We start from the raw sequence: 19,224 nt of genomic DNA, 5'->3' as shown, positions 1-19,224 counted from the left end.
TTTGATAGATGATCCTATAAAAGTATGCATAGAGTATCAGATACACTCAAGGTTTTTTCATAGTAAGATTGGATAGTAATCATCGAAATGAAAGGTAGAGTTAATCCACAAGATGATTATGTGACATTATTTATCATAGTCGAAGTAAGGAGCTTTTAGTGTTGAGTCTCGGATTTTGATGATGAAACCAATTGATAGTATTTATGATTTAATCTATATTTTGGGTGACACAAGAAGTTTCGATTAGGGAGAGACAATTAAAGTACGAAGAATCATGTTGAACCAAAGAGAAATATGTAAGAAGAATGAACGTCGAGCCAAAGGATTGGTCGACATATCGACATAAGGCCTCGGGTCATAGGATCAGGCATTAGGCCAAGAAGAGCGAAAATTACGTCAAGGAAATCAGAGTTGCAAAGGTCAACTGGCCGATTGGGCAATAGGCCGAAAGAGAGGACGATGCGCCAAAGAACCAGATTTCGTTGAGAGTTCGAGAGTTCGTCGGAAGTTCTATCGGAATTAACCGAGAAGTTCAGGAGCTTGCCAAATAAGCTTATCGAAACTCGCCAAGAAGATCATCGTGAAGTCCAAGAGCGCCGGAAGTCCGTTGGAACATTATCGAGAGATCATCAAAAGTTTGTTGGAAGATCGTTGGGAGCTCATCGTAAGAGACATAGACTAATTAGAATTATTTGCTTAGTGTTTGCCTTAAAATTCATAATTAACACATAATTGGGTTGAAATTGAGCCAACTCAATTAGGGGCCAACTAGGCCTAAGATTAGGCTATGTTGGGCAAAGTGGAAGGCTCAAACAGTGACCCAACAGGTGACATCGTCATTGCATAATCTTCTAGACTATATCAGGTAATGGTACCACCCAATGGTAGTATCAGGCGATGGTACCGCCAGACACAGTCTCCCAAGTGGTGGTACTATCAAGACCTGGGAAACCCAGGATGAGATCTTTTTAGGCTCCAAGTTTGAATCCACTTGAGGCCTATAAATACTCCTCTCATCCCTCGTTAATAAACAACTTAGAGCGAAAAGGAAAAGAAAATGCTATTTTAATTTTATGTGAATTCCTCTCAAAACTTAAGTGTTAGTTTTGTTTAAGAGAGGAGTGAAGGGGTTGTAAAGGTTCTCTCCTGAATTTGTCAAAAGGAGAATTAAGTTGTAAGGGTAGTTGTATTGGGAAATCTTGGGGCGGCACCACATACGCAATGGAAGAACAAGAAAATAAAATCCCCAATTTCTCAAAAAGATGTTCGTCATCGTACGAAGATTGGTATGCAAAAATCTACGAAAAAAACTGCGTATAGAATAGATTGTATTACCAAGAGAGATCGTATATCCCTATTTCCTTGTAGATCTCTATAAGAGGGTGATCCATACAGTAGGGTTGTGACGACTTTCCTCAAAACTCCAGACCTGCTCTAAGGTGGAGAGGGGGAGGAAAATAGGAGAGGCAAGCAAAGGCTCTATCCTATGAACCACCGAATCTCTCCTATTTATAGAGGTCCCCTGTCAAACCCTAATGGATCCTCCCCTATTGGGTATTTGATATGCATCCAATTACCCAAGCCTTTTAGATTAGTGGATCTTTATCCAATAATCTCTTATGGGCTCTTACTGGATCTCATTCATAGGATCCAATAATTCATGGGCTTATTGGATATCTAATAAGTCAGGAGCTCCAGCAGATATCTCATATCCGAACCTCTATTCATCACAATGCCTACCATATATATGTGACTCTCTAGGCCCAATATCGAGCTGACCGTGAGTCATACCTGTCAGAACTCCTTCTGGCTCAGTGAATTATTATCTCCATAATAATTCACTCGACTCATCGACTACGGATGTACTAGGCCACTACGTCGTAGTCACTAGACGATACATGAGAATCCAATCCATTAGATATGTCTGTCCTCGATAACTGTGTACCTATAGTCCCTCATCCGTATAATATCCTAGAGACCGTATACCGGATATGGTGTTGTCAGACCAATACGATTTCTACTCGAGTCTTGCTTTAATTGGATTCTCCCAGAGAACTCTTTCTCTCTCAATCTGAATGACCTTGGCCAGGGATTTGTCTAAGCAAGAACACATGAGATATTCCTCTCATGACGTCGAGAGTGGATGATCCTCTATTGATGCTCAATAGCCCTTATAAGGTCGACTGCTACTCCAAATGACCGGTTGTACTAGATCTGGGACATTCAAACATATAAGTCCGGTATCAAAGAATGGAGCACTCATACAAGACATCCTTAGTGTCTCAAGTCTAAGGACCAGATACACCACTAGGACTACAAAATTGACAATAAGGCATCATCAACCATCCAGCATTCCGTAAGCAGATCAATCAACGAACTCATTCTCCAATGAGCACCCGTACTATATCCCTAGTGTTCTCACACGAACAGCTATGATATCAGCTACATCCATCGTATAGATGTATATACAACACACTGGTTTATCTACTTATCTCGATATCTCTCTCGAGTAACCTACGACCAGGATTGTTTAGGATCTGTGTTTAAAAGTGAATCGGTTTTATCATTATGATCTCATTACGATCTGATTCTCATTATGCAAGGACATCACAATATATATATATATATATATATATATATATATATATATATATATATATATATATATATATATATATATATATATATATATATATATATATATATACAATAGTCAATATAAAGTAATAAATGATAAAATATAATAAGCAAAAAGATTATGTGTCAAGTCACACGTGTCATCACTCACGTGATTGGCTTGCTGGGTATCTATGACTAGCAAGTTGATCTTTACCCATTAAAGAAAGTTAATTAGTAGATGTTGGTGGTTTAGAGGAATTAGTGGAGTGGATATAGGTCATGACGATCAAACCACTATAAAAATCTAGTTTGTATTTCGTTTTGAGAAATTTACCTTTCCTACAAATTACTTATTTTCTTACTGCTTTCACTATGCTCTCATACACTTTCAAGTTAATATCTTTACGAAACGATTTTTGTCGGAATCGGATTTAATCGAAACGAAGATTTTTTAAATCAAAATAGTTTTTTTCGCTATACTAATTCAACCCTCCCTCTTAGTGCACAGTAATCGATCACATGTGATTAATCATATATCATCATCTCTCATAGGATTAAAAATACACTCGTGGGTTTCTTCGTAAGTATAAGCTAATCAGTCCCGAGGTAACTCCACAAGCATTACCACAATACATCAACAGACCAATAAAAACGAAGGCTGTGTGGGACAGCGTGCAATGCAATTGGCAGCGTGGGTATCTGAATTCACGTTCGCCTCTCTTATGTTGGCTATTCGTTGTGTTAGATTCAGTGAATCGCTCCAGTGGACACGACGACGCCTTTGGATTTTGCTACGGATTCGAAGTGACCCCACCGTATCTATATACGCCGCCGGCGACGCCACGGCAGACGCTGACAAGTACTCCTTTTTATATTAGTAACCTCTTTGTTCATAAACAAAATAACAACAAAACTTGGTTTTTCTTAATTGAATTGTTAGATGGATGGTTAGAGACAAATATTTATAGAAATTTGGATATGATATTTGCATTCCAAATCATAAAATAGCATTTATACCCCTCCAATGTTATTATTATTATTATTATTATTATTATGATCGACTTAAATTTATCACTTTAGTTATATTCTTATTTGTTAAGTACTTTATTTGATGCTTCAATCATGTGGTTGATTGTGTATGGAACCTTTTAATAATCGTTTTAGATTATCTAATTATTTCTCATTTATAGAGTAGTAGGTAAGCAATAATGAATCGATCTTAACTACGATACGAAAAATGAGCTGATATATTTTCGGAGCAATTAATTCGAACCACATTTCCGATTGAATTGAATATAAATACCAAATATTTGCATCGTAGTTTATCATTAATTGTTCGAGAATTATTTTTATATAATGTAAAATAATTCAATAATTCAATAATATATATATATATATATATATATATATATATATATATTCGTGCCTAATTTTGGTTAAATTTGTAGGTTTTTTGGATTCAATTTGAGTATTTAATTTTTCTGCATTCATATCAAAAGGCAAAATGTTTGCTCCGCCGCTATCCCTCACTTAGGTGGGGCCCAGTTACCTTGGCCAATGGGAGGCTCTGTTACCGCACCACGACGCCAAACAACGTTACACGCAGGCATTAGAGCGACACGTGTTCGGGACACCTAATAGGTACAATCCATACCGAAGCCATGACCGCACGCTGATGATTTCCTATGATCCATTGACCCAGCCGCCGCAGGTCAAAGACGCATGTGCCATTCGAAGCCTCCGGAACCCACCCTCCCTATCACGTCTCGGCCAATGGAATTATCCACCCAGACACCCTGACCGGTATAAACAGCCGGGGATTCTGAGGCTCTTATGCCGAGCAAGGAGAAGCCTGTTTCTCCGTCGATGGATTCTCCAAACCTCTACTTCCGCTGCTCCGAATCCTCGGCCGCCTCCACACCCGAATCCCCGGAGCCTGCCCCGTGCTCCCGCCTCGACCAACCGCTTCCCTTCGACGTGAACGACGCCGATGAGATGCTCTTGCTGGACATGCTCATCGATGCTCCCGACGTGTCTAACTATACCATGGCGGCAGAAGAGGTCGGGTCGAGCGTGACGGCGGAGCCCCCGGGGAGCGAGAAGAGCTACAGAGGGGTGCGGAAGCGGCCGTGGGGGAAGTTCGCGGCGGAGATCAGGGACTCGACGCGGCAGGGGGTGAGAGTGTGGCTGGGCACGTTCGACGACGCGGAGGCGGCCGCCTTGGCCTACGACCAGGCGGCATTGGCGATGAGGGGGACGGCGGCGGTGCTCAATTTCCCGGCCGAGCGTGTGCGGGCGTCGCTGCGGGACCTCGAGCTGGGGGTGGATGGGTGTTCCCCGGTTCTGGCACTGAAGAAGAGGCACTGCATCAGGAAGAGGAGGAGGTCAGGGGGCAAGGTAAGGGAGAGTGTTGTGGTCTTGGAGGACTTGGGAGCAGAGTACTTGGAGGAACTCTTGAGACTGTCAGAACCTGCAAGTCCTTGGTGATCATCCAATGGTTTTGCTTTCCTGTAGCTTGTTCTTTGTGATGACAAACAGCTTCACAAGTCTAATGATTTGCTCATTCCCATAAAATCTGGATCCATCTTCTTTCTTGATGCTTCACTGTATAGTAAACCATGGCTGCATCATCATGTGGCCTACACAACGAGCAAAGATCGTCTCTCTTTCTCTCAATTTAAGATACATGCTCAGATTACCAATGTCAAAAGGTAGGCTATGCCAAAAGAGGATGTCATGTTGCCTTTTTTCGATGAGCTCCATGTATTGCTAGACTCTGTCCAACTGAGTTTACGGCTCATATTATTTGTATTGGAAGAGTTGATCTGAAACCATCTGAGATATGGGAGTGAGACAGAGATCATATTTACTGGAGGAAACGATGTGCCCATCCCATATATTATATACGTATATAACAGTGGCTGTTCAAGAAATATATATACATATATAGTAGATAGGATAGCACAATTAAAAAGGGGCTGTTCAAAAAATACATCACCCACACATTGATCATAGACATATTAAAGTTCGAACATGATCCAGCTTTGACAATCCTACAGTTTACTAGCAGCTAAGATCCAGCTGGTGCAATTGTATACAACCTTCTCTTGCATCATGGTGTTGTGTGTCAGTGGGTGTAGTGGAACTTTCAGCTCTGTTCTGAAATTTTCTATCAGTTTACAAAGAAATATCACATCATCTACAGAGTGCTTTCCCAAATTTTCCTTTAGTTGAACCTTATTTTGAGATATATAATAAATCAATAGATCAGCAGCTGATTGATTGATGGAAAGAGAAAATGAAATAGAAGTTCTCTCTTCCTTCCCATGTGGAGTTTAGAAAATCTCATTATTTTGCATGCAGTAGTTAGAAAATCTAGTGATAGAAACAACTCAATGGTTCACAAAATTTTCCTTTGTTTTACAAAAATAGAATTTTATGCTACCAGGAAAGCACTAGAGAGAAAAATGAGCAAAATAGAAACAAGATTGAATAACTTGGATCATCATTTGGTTGCTCTTTTGTAGGCTACCAAGCTGGCCATCAGAAATGACTTGGACTGCAGTTTGATCCCCCCCCCCTTTTTTTGCTTTCCCTTACAAATAGATCAATCTTTTCTGTGGCAAGTTTGTGGTCAAAATAAAAATATTTTCTCAGATCTCTATGATCTAAATTTAGGATATACTGACATGCATGATATCCTTGGACTCAACTTTAAGCAGAACTAATCTGACAATGATGTGTCTGTAGGTGGCAATATTCAACATGAAAGAACGAAGGGGAATTGCACTTCCTGTGATGAAGACAAATACGCATGGGTCACATCGCAATCCATTTATGACTTGGTCCTGAGTTGTTATTGTCATTGTTCCTTCCTGGAACTTATTCCAACCATGGTGGACATCACATCTTATGATTGCTCTATTGTTCTTGATGCAATGCTTATATATACACGGAGAGAGAGAGAGAGAATGAATTGGTCAAGATAGATATCAATTCAATCTAAAATTTTACTAAGTTGTGGATATAATCCAACATGTGCCATCCAACTTTCGTCAATTCTTAGCAATATACGAGTGTTTTTTATTTCTATTTTTAATTCTTCTTTCATACATAAATATTGTTTATATATATATATATATATATACATACATACATGTGGCTGTAGTTTTAATATTATATACATGAGGTCATGTCGACATCACATGTGGCTCTAAAATGTCAGGAATATTATGTGAACCATAATCATAGTGGTCAAGATGCATGATGAAGTCAAGTTTTAAGACCATTGACTCTTCCTTTAATTTTGGGTGGAGATGTAGGCCTGAGATAGCATTGTTTAGGGCCTCACATTGAGATCAATGCCGTATGCAGGTGGGATTTCCTGAACCTGTCCCTTATGATCTCAATTATCTATCTTTGTTGAATAAAAATAATTAAACACGACATAGTTGGTAGGACCAAAATAAATTAAAATTAGAATAACTCTTCCGCGGTCCCTTCCAACCCTTACAAACATGCTTAGCCTTCACCTGTACAATTGTCTCAGGTTGTCTTCAGAACCACATGTTTGCAATTTAAGGAGGCACAATGATCACTTTATACAATGGGGTGGGAGGTGAAGACCAGCCACGGAATGGTGTTACACAAATCACTGCTTGCTTCCTCACATGTTTTAGACATTACATACAGTACCCCAGCTGTTCTGAATGACAATCCATCCTTGTACAGGATTCTTGAAGTGAGACAAATAGGAAATATGTTTTGACACTGTTCTAAATCCTTGTTAAGGACGTGCTGGAGTGGGTAAAAAGGTAGGACTCCCTTGGAGATCTGTTCATGTGTGTTTGTACATTTCCCGGTCCAAGAAAGCGCACCAAAATTGATTGTGGCTTGTATGGACAAAACTAAGCATATGTCTCAGTTCTTTTGGAATGTCACCATGCAAAACAAGGCAATGCAGCGGAAAACTACGCCGTTGATAACTAGGACCACTATACACAGCCACCAGTCACCGATGTTGTAGCCGTTCTTTATGAGAGAACCGCACCGAGTCACCAGCCACACTCCAGAATACCTGAAACAGACAGTGACGGTATCAAAGCGAGCATATCAATAGATTTCTCTTGTGTTTCAAGTGCTTTATTCTTGTTTTCTTTCCGGAATGATGAGATGAGTAAAACAGAAAGCAGAGTGTTAAGTACTAGTATGGGTGCTACTTGATGTACAGGTGAAGAACCGCAACTGAAGTTCACATTATCAAAAGAAATATATCTTAATCAATATTGTTGTCCGACAAAAAATTAGCTCATGGGGCTAATACAAGAGCCGCATTCCAGGCATATAAAGCAATCAGCAACAGAAACGGGGTGCCATTTTGCGTGCCGAGAGCTCATATATATATAAGCTTTAGCTTCAGATGATGGCACGTTAGACAGCTGAACTCGAGCATGATTCAAAGGCCAAAGTTATGTTTATGCTGATGTTTACAAATAAAATGCATGAAATTGTAACTCTTAGTACTACTAAATCCCAAGAAACAACTTAAGCGCTGTATTTAAGCTAACAAACACATCAAAGTTGCCAGGTTTAAGCTGTCAACAAGCACATCCTGTCAATGGGAATAACTCATATGCTCTATTAACATAGATGGGTTAGAAATGCAATGGTTGTTTAACCATACCTTTCAGCATTTGCAATTACAAATGCTTCCAGAGCCCACTTTGTATAGCATAAATTTGCCAAGAATTTTGAAGTCTTCTGCTGAGTTGCTAGGAGAGTTAAAACAACAGGAAGTAGCACCGACCACTGCAACATGAAACACGAATGTTAGTGACACAAAATGATATGAACGAGAAAGGGCAAGTCCAAATGGTATTGATTCTGTAATGGAACACACACCAATTGTGCTGAACCTGGCTGGAAGAACATTGCAAAAGCATATGCGATTCCGGTTACACAATAAACAAGTCCGACCAAGATGATGTAGTTATCTAAGATGGAAGACCTGGGATTGTTGAAGAAGTAGAACATAGAGAGATAAACTATTGGCTTGATTATCGTATTGAAATGATCGATTGTATCTCTTGCTAGAAAATAAGCCAGCGAACTCATGCCAGAAGCTCTTTCTCTCAAATATTGCAACCTTTCTAGTGAAAATGATCTCAGTGCTCCAATCTTGCACAAAAGAGCTGCAATTTAACAGTAATTATTGGTCATAGAAGGAAGTATAAACTTTTTGCTCCAGATGCTACATGAATCGCAATGTACAAGATGACATCAAAAAAATATAACTGAGATGTCATGATCTTAGCATGCATTTGTTATCAACAATGAGTTGTATTAAATAACACACGATGTAAACTCATGAAGCAAACGTTTGAAATTACGCAATCTCCGACTTACAAACGGCAATGACGGTGTAAGTGTAACCCAGTGCACCAAATGTTTCATCACTCACTTTCGCAAGTGTTCCTAAGCACACACCAGCAAGACATAAGATAAGAAAGTCAACTCCTTGTATTCTGGCCTCCCTAAGACGTTGCTTGCCAACCCTGAACATGAAGAGTTACGCATCAAATTCGAAAGCTCAGTAAAAGAAGATGAACAAGTTTCACTTTTGAGACACCTAAGCTGTAAAGTTACCTTCCCAAGAAATACTTGTATTGCCTGAGAACACCGGGAGTTCCGCGGTTGGACAAATCTTTGGATTTAGAGAAATTGTACTCGTACTCATCTCGCTTTTGTCCTACGATATCCTTCACATTATCCCATACTTCTCCAGCAATCGATTGTGTCTCAGAGCCAGTGGTAGCAGGACTTGATCCACCTCCCCTCACTGATGCATCGATGTCACCAGCATCCTGTAGCATATCTCGGGGCACTTCGTACCCATTGTGCAACATCCATCGCAGCGGCAGCTCCTTATAATTCACACCTGTACTTGTGCTTGGCTTCACTATCCCTTCTAAAATATCAATGAAGTAATCAGGAGGGTTCACGCGCTCGGGGACATTAATCCCCAGCCCTGCAAAGTATTCTTCCACTTTCTTCACTGATCCGTGGTATACTGTCAGCCCTCCTTTTGCTAGAAGTATCAAGTCATCAAACATCTTGAACAACGAATAGCTGAATCAGAAGAAAATTGCACTGAGTTATTCATTTCTACGGAGCAGTGATACATTTACTTCTGCAAGCAATAGATATAGAAATTGCTTTGAACATTTGCAAGTTATGCTTTGTGCAGGAACCGATGTGCTGAGCTTATAGTTTGTACGAATGAGATCTATCATGCAAGAAAATAGAAATTTAAAGGTCAGTTTGCGTTTTGAAGTTGTACAACTTCATGCATATGCAGAAAAAGGGATGAAGGCAATTGTACGCTTAACTGAAGGTCAGTAGAATGTGTGGCATATTAAGTGGAGAACAAGCAACACAAACACATTTTTAGCAGAAAACACATGAATACTAACTAAACCAACCTGGGTTGGTGAACAACCATGCAGATGTTTACCCCTTCAAGGGCCTCCCGGCGCAGAGCTCGAAGAAGCAACTGAGATGAAGAACTGTCCAAACCAGATGTTGGTTCGTCCAAAATCAAAAGAGAGGGTTCCATCACCATCTCCAGACCAACATTTACTCTTTTTCTTTGCCCGCCAGAGATACCACGTTTCTCTACAGTCCCCACCAGCGAGTCCCTCACTGCCTGTAGGCCTAAAGACTCGATAACTCTCTCAACAACTAAAACTTTATCAGGCTTAGACATCTCTGCTGAAAGTCTGCAACACATGAGAAGAGAAGAGTTAATATCATGTAAAAAGTATCCATCTGAACAGTGAAATTGAAACGAGGCTCTCTGTCACTTGCCACTGCACAAGCAGGCTGCAGGACTTGTTGTACATATCTAAATTTCTATCTTTGAGCTATGCCTAGGATGATCTGAACTTACGAAAAACGAAGTCTATACTATTAAAATTGCTGGATTTTTTTTAATCTTAATGAGCAGTATAAATCCTAAAAACACTAGATGAGAAATGAGAGAATGCTTGTCGAAAACTATGTTGAAAGTCTCTTCTCACCTGCATCTAGCACTGAACCAAAGATTCTCCTCCACCGTCAAATTTCCATGAACAATATCATCCTGTGGCACAAAACCAATGATCTTTTTATATGAGCGTATGGGTTCTGCTTTCCCATTGATGAGCACAAGACCTGAAGTAGCACATCCTGTTGCCTTTCCAGCCAAAGCATTCAGAAAAGTGGTTTTACCAGCACCAGATGGGCCCATCACTGCAGCCACACGACCAGGCATAAGTTTTCCTGTTACAGACCTCAGGAGTTTCTTCTTGCTCCCTTTCAAGGTCAGCGTGAGGTCCTTGAAAGCAACCTCGATCATGGGCCTGGTTCTTATATCGGTGTCAGTGGCCATGGAAATCACTCCGGAAAAGGTCAAGTTTTTGTTCTGCTGTTGCATGGCTTTTTCCTTCTCTATCTGACCATATGCATACTTGAAGATTTGGCTGCGCGTGTGCATCTGTTTACCTTTGGGCATGTTCTTCTTTAGGTTCTTGTCCCCTATTTCGACGTGGAAGCCTTCGTAAGTATCAGGATTCTCCTCGAGCGATTGCATCATCTTGGTAAGGTTACTTGGTTCCTTATTTGAAGGTTGGCCGAGACCCTTGGGAGGATCTTGTCGAACAGACTTTTTACGAGAGAATGTGCGAGACAACTGTGTCTGTAAGCCAACTGCATGTTTCTTAGCAACATCTTTGGCTGTTTTCCACCTTTCACGAGCTTGGACAGTCTCTCTTGCATGTCTTGCGGCAGCTTCCCTAGATTTTGCTTGTTTTCTTTCCCGGCTGGTGAGGATTTGGCCAGAGAAGTTATAGATAATTAACAGCAGCAGACTCAACGCAACCTACAGGTATTGTCAGAGAAGGTTAGTGCCATCCATGCCACATGCACTTGCAAAACCTTCAGGCCGTAGCAACTGTAGATATGGATCTATACTGAGTACAGTAACAAGTTTTCCAAGGAATGCTAAAACCAATAATTGCCATCTTTATGTAAAGCAGATTAAGCTAATGTTCAAAGGTGGTCTCGAGGGTTCAACTTTGATAAACAACATGAACAGGAGAATTTAGTACGAGGGAAGGCTCACCATCAACAAGGCACCAAATATTGTAATATCTTGATTGGCAGAATTTGGTGGACAAGAGCTTTTCTGAAAGCATCCTGCAAATGCATAATAATTTCAATGAAAGAAATGCCTGCACGATTTTATACAAATTCAAAAGAAAAATTATGTCCAGGCTTAACTTCTCAGAAGATTAAAAGGCAGCACACAATATTGTTGTAGATATGCAAACAATATTGGTATTATACAAAGATTATGTCATAGAAAAGAACACAACTTGTTGGGTTTGCAGTTCTAAAGATAGTAATGACCTTTACTATGATTTCAGTGTTTCTCTAATGTCTACGTTCTGTTGGAGGGCCAGTCCTCTGGAGATATAGAGAAATCACATATTGTATGGCCTGGAACATTGTTATAAATTGTTCCTTTACTTAAAAACCTTGGCAAACCATTGATGTAAATCATTAGTCAGGCCATGGAAATGTTGGTTGTTTTCCCTCTTCTCTTTTATCTCCTTCTATTCTGTTTTGCTGCTAAAAACCAAATAACATCTTCCAAATGGAACCAATAAAAAAGTCTGAATCAGCAACATAAAGTCACTCAATTTAGGTGGCAAACATTACATTTGAAAAGTTACATTCTGCATGGCCTATCAACTATTATAAAAAAGAAAATAGGATTTTAAATGTCAACCAAAATCTTTTTAAGACTATAATTTTTTTTTTTTGACATTAAGATGTTGACTATAATTCAGAATTCAAATACAAGTTGCTTTATAAAATATTTCAGTGAAATTTAAAATTGACATTCAGTTGGACCATAATTCATCCATGGTTCCAAATTCCTAGCCTATCGAGTTTCATTCATCTTAAAGGACAAGTTGCAGATTGGAAGATCTACATTACTAGCTTCAGATTAATTGATGCAATGAAGAAGCAATCCTCTAAAATGTCTCCTAAGCTTAGAAAAGCATAAAAAAGAGTGGAAACACACAAGTTTTATTGTTGGGAATAATTTATGTCAAAAGCACAAAAAAACCAGAAAGAAATTGCATACAGTTTGTTGCATGAGGTCACTAGTGCTTAGCAAACATAAAAGTGTTTTGATATTTATAACAAAATATATGGGAGAATGACTAAAGATGACAATATTTGTTATCATATAATTCTGTGTTAAGTCCATCTCGGTTAGAAAAGATTGGATGGAGTAATCATTTTATCAGATCATTGAAAAATGGAGGATCAGGTTGATGTTTATCAAGAATTCAGAAATCAGAAGTTCCAATAAACATGGTGCAGGTAACGGGTAACCTTGAGGTGATAGAAAGGACTAGGGAAAAAAACTAAACATAGATGATTAAGGGTACAATATCTGGAAAGAATAATGCAGGCAGGAATCCCAAAAGTAGATGACATAATGGCAAACTGTTTCACAATCTAGCACATGATCACAGCATTTTTATGACTAAAATGTTTAATCTGGACCAACAACAGCATTCTGAGGACTGCAGTGGAAACAAAGACATTGGCATTAAAGAACACAACTGGTGACGAAACAACAGAGTCAAGACAGAGACTAAACATTACCAAGTTTCTGATCCATGATTCATATTAACATCTTAGAATGAAATATATGTCAGGGAATTACTGGGAACCCAACTACTAAAAGGAACTTACTCGTCTGAGTAGTAGAACCCTTCCTGCAGTAATATCTGAAGAAGTATTTCAATGGATATTAGTTGCATAAATAAAAAATAAGGATAACATTGTGTGGTATGATTGACTTGGAGGAAATAAGTATTTTTTAACTGATACTTATAGCAAGAGAACAGGAAAATTAGACAAGTAGGTTTGAGAAACAATACCCACTACTACAAGAAATTTTCTGTATGGTGCTTGGACAGTAATATCCTGCTGGGCAAAATATTTCACTACTAGTTCCAACATCTGCCCACATATCAGCACTCCCACAGGTATGATTTGGCTGTCCAGGAGGTAGCTGATAATTGTACCTGAAATCTTCCTAAGTTTTAACATGTATATGGTAAAATATTTAAGCAATTGTATAAATATAAATTAATAAGTAACTTTAGGAGATCAGGATAAACTTACGGATCACAGACCCCAGTAGTTTTGTTCAGTTTTCCAAGTGGGCAATATGCACCTAATGGGCAGGCTGCAGGTTATTAAAGAAAATGAAATTAACAACATTTCTTAACAATTCTGGATTTCAATGAAATAGGTAAATATATATATACACAGAAAGAATAGAAAAAAATTCCTTTTGAGCACATCAAAAGCAAACAGTAATCAGAAGCACAGCTAAATTATGTTAAAAAGTCCAAGGCTTGTTTTCCTTTTCTCTTTCTGTTTTTCTTTTTTTTTTAAAGAGAGAGAGATAATATTTCTTGCACTTACCCTATAGCAGACATAAAATTGCATTATTGCTTAAACATGTTAAATAAACTAAAATCTTTCCTTATGGTGTTTGAGAAACTCATCCAGAGGATACATTTCAGATGTCACGTTTTTGAAATTTAAACAAATACATACTGGCTGATAACTCTTTAAGAAAGCAATAGACTTGCAAATTGAGAAAAGAGAGAGATTCAATAATGCTGTCCTGTTCAGAACATAATGCAGTGACATATATGAAGGGAATCATATCAGTTTATGCTGTTCTATAATAAAATCCTTATAAGAAGCATAAATATTAGGGGAGGTCAAAACGTCTGATGCAATGAACCTGAAGGCATTCCCTCAGTTTTACCTTAAAATGAAGAGAAATCGTTGCAAGGCATAGTGCCATTGTAACAACTATACTGTCCATTAATGCAACTGCTACATTGAAACAAGTACCGTTCAACAATCTATGCAACTTAGATTTTGGCTAGGACCTAAAGGCTCTGGTACAGGTTTTTCAGCACTTGAGATAGCTCATTGTCCAACAGTAAACAACATTGAGAGTTGAGACCACATCCTTCATATGGTACTATTCAAGATAGGAAGCCATTCTTGAAAAATGAGGAAACTCAGGTAAACTGTAAATGTTTCAGATACAAAAGTCTGATATTTATATGGAAAGAACAGGCAGGAAGAAATGCAGCAGAAATAAAGAAATTCTAAAAAGATTGCAGATGTCACATATGATTTTGGAACTTTTTAACATATAAGACATCTGATTTTTCTGCAGTACTATTGTATATTTATGTAAAGAATAGAGAAATTGTTTGAAAGATTCTGAAACCTTTAACAGACATATGATAACGATCATAAACTGCAGATAGTGTAAAATTCATAGATCTGAATCCAAGAGAGAAAATAAAGATACTCACGGATCATGCAAGTGATACCATGAGGACAGAAGAAACCCTCACAACAAGGGCGACAGTTGATACTTCTCATAGGAACAACCTTGGAATCTTTAAGATTCACTTTCTGGTCTTCGGAAATACTGCAAGCCCATCCTGGCTCACATCCAGATACCCATGATGTCAGATTGCAATTCTTGTTGGGTCTTAGATAATTTTTTTTTCCACCATTATCATAGAAGCTGCTAAAGTAGAACTTAGTTTCTGCAGCCGTGCATAAGCGTCGAGTAAGATCTCCTGTCAATTCAAGTAAACAATGCATGAGAAATTTATCTATTATAATATAATTATATACCACCTGGAAATGGATGTAAAATATGATGATTCTAGTCTGTCTATATGCTGTAGAAACACAAAAATCCATTCAAATAAAAGTGAAAAGTTATCATCCCAACTTCTTTAATAATGATTATGGGAATGCACCATGAAAAATTCTTTACTTTAAGAGGTATATCATAATAATACACTGAGCCATCCAATGTCACATTCATCTTAATGCACCTTCATTTCTCTTTACCAACCGTAACTTCAGTCAATTAATTATGCTCCAGCTAGCAAGGACTGAATCTACAAACTTGTATGTTCCAATTGTCCCTAACCAGAAGTGCATACCCTATAAAATCTGTATATATCATCTCAGCAAGCTCATTACCATGATATTTGATCTTGGCTCTGATGGAACAAACCCAGGCCATTCTACTCAAGTCTTGCTTAGAGACACAAACAAAATTTTATTTTATTTTCGCAAATTCTTGAACCTACAGAAAAACTTTTTTGCTGTGTTACCTAGCCATTTATATTAACATTTTCTAAAAAATGCTCCCTTTTAAAGGCCAGAGTACCAAGTTTCTGACACTATAGACTAGATAACTATCAGTAATTTAGTAATACCATACTTGCCTGATGCCCACAATTTCATATTCCAATTTTGTATAATCAACCTTGTACACAATAGAGTTTGTGCGCTTTCAGATGCAAATTTCTCATAATAATGCCAGCTATTCCACCCAAATCTTCCGTGATTGGCTTGTATTTCATGAAATTCACCTTCATTGCTTGATTACACAAGGCAATTTGAGTTCGATAGACGAGATGATTGCTCATGTTGAAATGATTATGAACAGAGTTAAGAACGCGTTGTACTAGGAAAAGAAAGCAAGAAGAGCTCATACCATTAGTCTCTTTCATGCATTTTGACAAGAAACTCAAATCCGACGAGAAATTGAACGCCTCATTCCAATCCTTATCCCTGGAACCAAATAACATCACCTCGAGAATCAATCCCCTGCATCTAAAAAGCCAACAAACCAGCGAGACAAGAAGCGCCAGCAAACATACGCGTTCTGGACGCAGAAATCCAGATGCTGGCCCATTTCCATGGCGAAGCTGCCCGTGAGGTTCATGATCCGGTCGTAGATGACCCCGGCGAACAACGGGGACGCGCCCTGGGCTTGGCTCCCGTAGTCATAGTCATCGTCATCCTGGCATTGCCCGAGGGGCAGGCGGCCAAGGAGGATCGCCGTGGAGGCGATGATGACGATGAACGTGATGTTGGAGGCCGGTCGCGGCCTCCGGCGGGACCATGCGGCCAGCATCACGGGATCCGTGCGATAAGGAGTGTTGGAGGCCGATGTCCAGAGGAGATCAGGTTGGGGGGGGGGGGGGGAGGGGTTGAACTGGGCAACGTGGGCTGTAGGAATGGTAATTTAGGGTTGTCGAGAGGGGAAGGAGGAGGTGGTGGTGCTGGTGCTGGTGGTGGTGGTGGTGGTGGAGTGGAGAGGGGTGGGGAGGAGAAAGGAACGGAGGGGAGAGAGAGACGGCGCGAATCCAGGAATGGCGAGGGCATTCCGTCGCTACTAACGGGGCGGGAAGTGAGGAGGGAGATGGTCGTCTTTAAATGACTTGGACATACAGTCCAAATGCATTGGGTTTTGCTTATATTTCCCTCCAAAATTTATTCTTATATACATCTTAAAATTCAGATTTTTGCATATATATATAATTGATAGGGAACCAAGATTTTGTAAGAATTAGTAATTATAAAATAAAACTGTATGAGGCCCACCTTAAGAAATAATTTTTCACAAGCTTATATGTTCACATCAAAAATAAATGATGATTTATCATTTGATAAGCATTTTCTCAAAATAAACATACTCTTTTACATTTTTCATTTATACAAATTGATTTATCAATCGATCAGCATTTTCTCAAAATAAACATATTTTTTTACATTATTCATTTACACAAATTGAAATGAGTCAATAAACAAGTCCCAAGAAATACAAGTTATACATTATAACACAATCATCCAAATCTTCCCAATTTTACAGTATATTATAACACTATATCCACATATTTTGTAATGCTATCAAAATTTATTTTTTTAGAAGGTGTTTCCTATAGTTGTGCTGCATGTAAACCTAAATTTAGAAATATATAACCTAGTATTGTTGGGTTTCATCAATGGATCACCTTATTATGGATTCAAGATGGTTATCCCCTATCCACTATTTTTGTAGGGTTCTCTAATTGAAAAAAATGAGTATATCCCTTTGTTTTTCTCACTAATTATTTAAATAAATTCAACTGTTTTACATTTATGTGTTTGATAATAATAATAAAAAGTTTATAAAAGGATATGAACAAATATGTTTATATATTTTTATACCTTAAACATTATTTTAACGATCATATTTTAGACTCACTTACTAAGATTGAGAGTTTTAAAATCTTATTTGATTCACTTACTAAGGTTAAGGTTGAGTAATTGAAACATTATCTAATCTATTTTTCGAATGTTCCAACTAAGTAAAAACTTTGACAGGTTCAGATTTTATCTTCACTACTTATTATTTACATAATAATAATAATAATAAGTTATAACATTATATTTATTATATTTTGTTATAATTTATTATTACAAAAATGATGTCAAAACTCTAAATGATATTAACACTGTATATATGCTTAGAAATTAGTAATTCTTGGATCTATCCTTTTTAAGTTTAAAAATAACAATAAATTTACTATTTTAAATTTAATGTTTTTAAAAACTCATTAGCAACCATGGTTAATAACTTTTAACCCGAAATTATTAGACAGATTTTTGAAGATATATATATATATATATATATATATATATATATATATATATATATATATATATATCTGCAAGATCTAAGCATTTGAAGGATTATATTAATATGTTAATTTAAAATTTGAAGGTGTAAATCTGCTATTTCCTAACTTTGAAATAATATATGTATGTAAAAGCTTGAATAAATATACATACACATTATACCTTGCATTACTTACCAGTAACAATCACCAATGCAAGATCCTCTAGATTGGAGGATCATTCTATTTAAGTGCCATGATTTCCAAGCCTGAATGGGCGATCCAAGTGCTCTTTATATTATTGGATTTTGTAAGACAATTACAAATAATACTAATTTTTTTTCTTAATCTGTATATCGAACCAAATCGAACCGAACCGGACAGGACTCCGATGGATCTTTTGTGCTTTTGGTTTTTCCTCGATAGAAAACTGGGAGCAGCGGCAGTTGTATTCAAATCTTAATTCAAGGACCCGAACCGGGCCGGTCCGATCCAATAGTGCCGACCACAATCATCGAGTTGATAGCCGGGTGACGAAATGGGACCCACGGGTGAAGCCCGCGTCTCTGTCTCGTAACGAGGCAGGTGGATCTCGGGTAGGTGAGGAGTGGGTAAGAAAATATCGGGGTTGTGCCCGCGCCCCGCCCTGTTTGGAATGAAGATTCCGGGATGCTATTTAACGATACCCTCCGGAAAAGGCCATCCACAGAGCGGACACCTGCCTTTATTCATATGGAATCCCCGAAATGCCCATAGATGTTCCAGCAAATAAATAATAATCGAGCCGTTTTCCAATCGCCGGCCGAGGATGGATGGGTGGCATGAGGTAAAGAATAATTTCTGACCGTACAGTGAAAATAGGAGAAGAAATTTATCAATCGCTTCAATTGGACATTCTGGTTCGACCGAATCAATAATGATTGAGCTTTAATTTTGGACCGCATCACAAAGGTTCGGGCCGAACCGGTCCGATTATTGC

General features: G+C 38.3%; 2 protein-coding genes across 2 annotated transcripts; one reads left to right on the top strand and one right to left on the bottom strand.

The window, feature by feature from the left end:
- Nucleotides 1-4,442: 4,442 nt before the first annotated feature.
- LOC103981246 (ethylene-response factor C3-like) lies at nt 4,443-5,430 on the top strand. The gene has a single exon (XM_009397900.3). It carries the CDS (start codon nt 4,453-4,455, stop codon nt 5,104-5,106), a length of 654 nt encoding a protein of 217 aa, XP_009396175.2. The 5' UTR covers nt 4,443-4,452; the 3' UTR covers nt 5,107-5,430.
- A 1,781-nt stretch (nt 5,431-7,211) lies between these two features.
- Nucleotides 7,212-16,790, bottom strand: LOC103981678 (ABC transporter G family member 28-like). Its single transcript, XM_065146311.1, has 14 exons — nt 16,464-16,790; nt 16,298-16,374; nt 15,090-15,362; nt 13,867-13,930; nt 13,620-13,766; nt 13,432-13,466; nt 11,780-11,853; nt 10,698-11,536; nt 10,101-10,397; nt 9,265-9,747; nt 9,025-9,173; nt 8,521-8,810; nt 8,303-8,427; nt 7,212-7,696 (listed from the first exon to the last, which is right to left on the bottom strand). The coding sequence occupies exons 1-14, from the start codon at nt 16,718-16,720 to the stop codon at nt 7,540-7,542; spliced, it is 3,267 nt and encodes a 1,088-aa protein (XP_065002383.1). The 5' UTR covers nt 16,721-16,790; the 3' UTR covers nt 7,212-7,539.
- Nucleotides 16,791-19,224: the final 2,434 nt, after the last annotated feature.

The sequence above is a fragment of the Musa acuminata genome, chromosome BXJ3-4 (genome assembly GCF_036884655.1).
Source record: "Musa acuminata AAA Group cultivar baxijiao chromosome BXJ3-4, Cavendish_Baxijiao_AAA, whole genome shotgun sequence".
NCBI lineage: Eukaryota > Viridiplantae > Streptophyta > Magnoliopsida > Zingiberales > Musaceae > Musa > Musa acuminata.
Note: the sequence above shows the minus strand (reverse complement) of the source record. Positions and strands in the feature narration are given on the sequence as shown.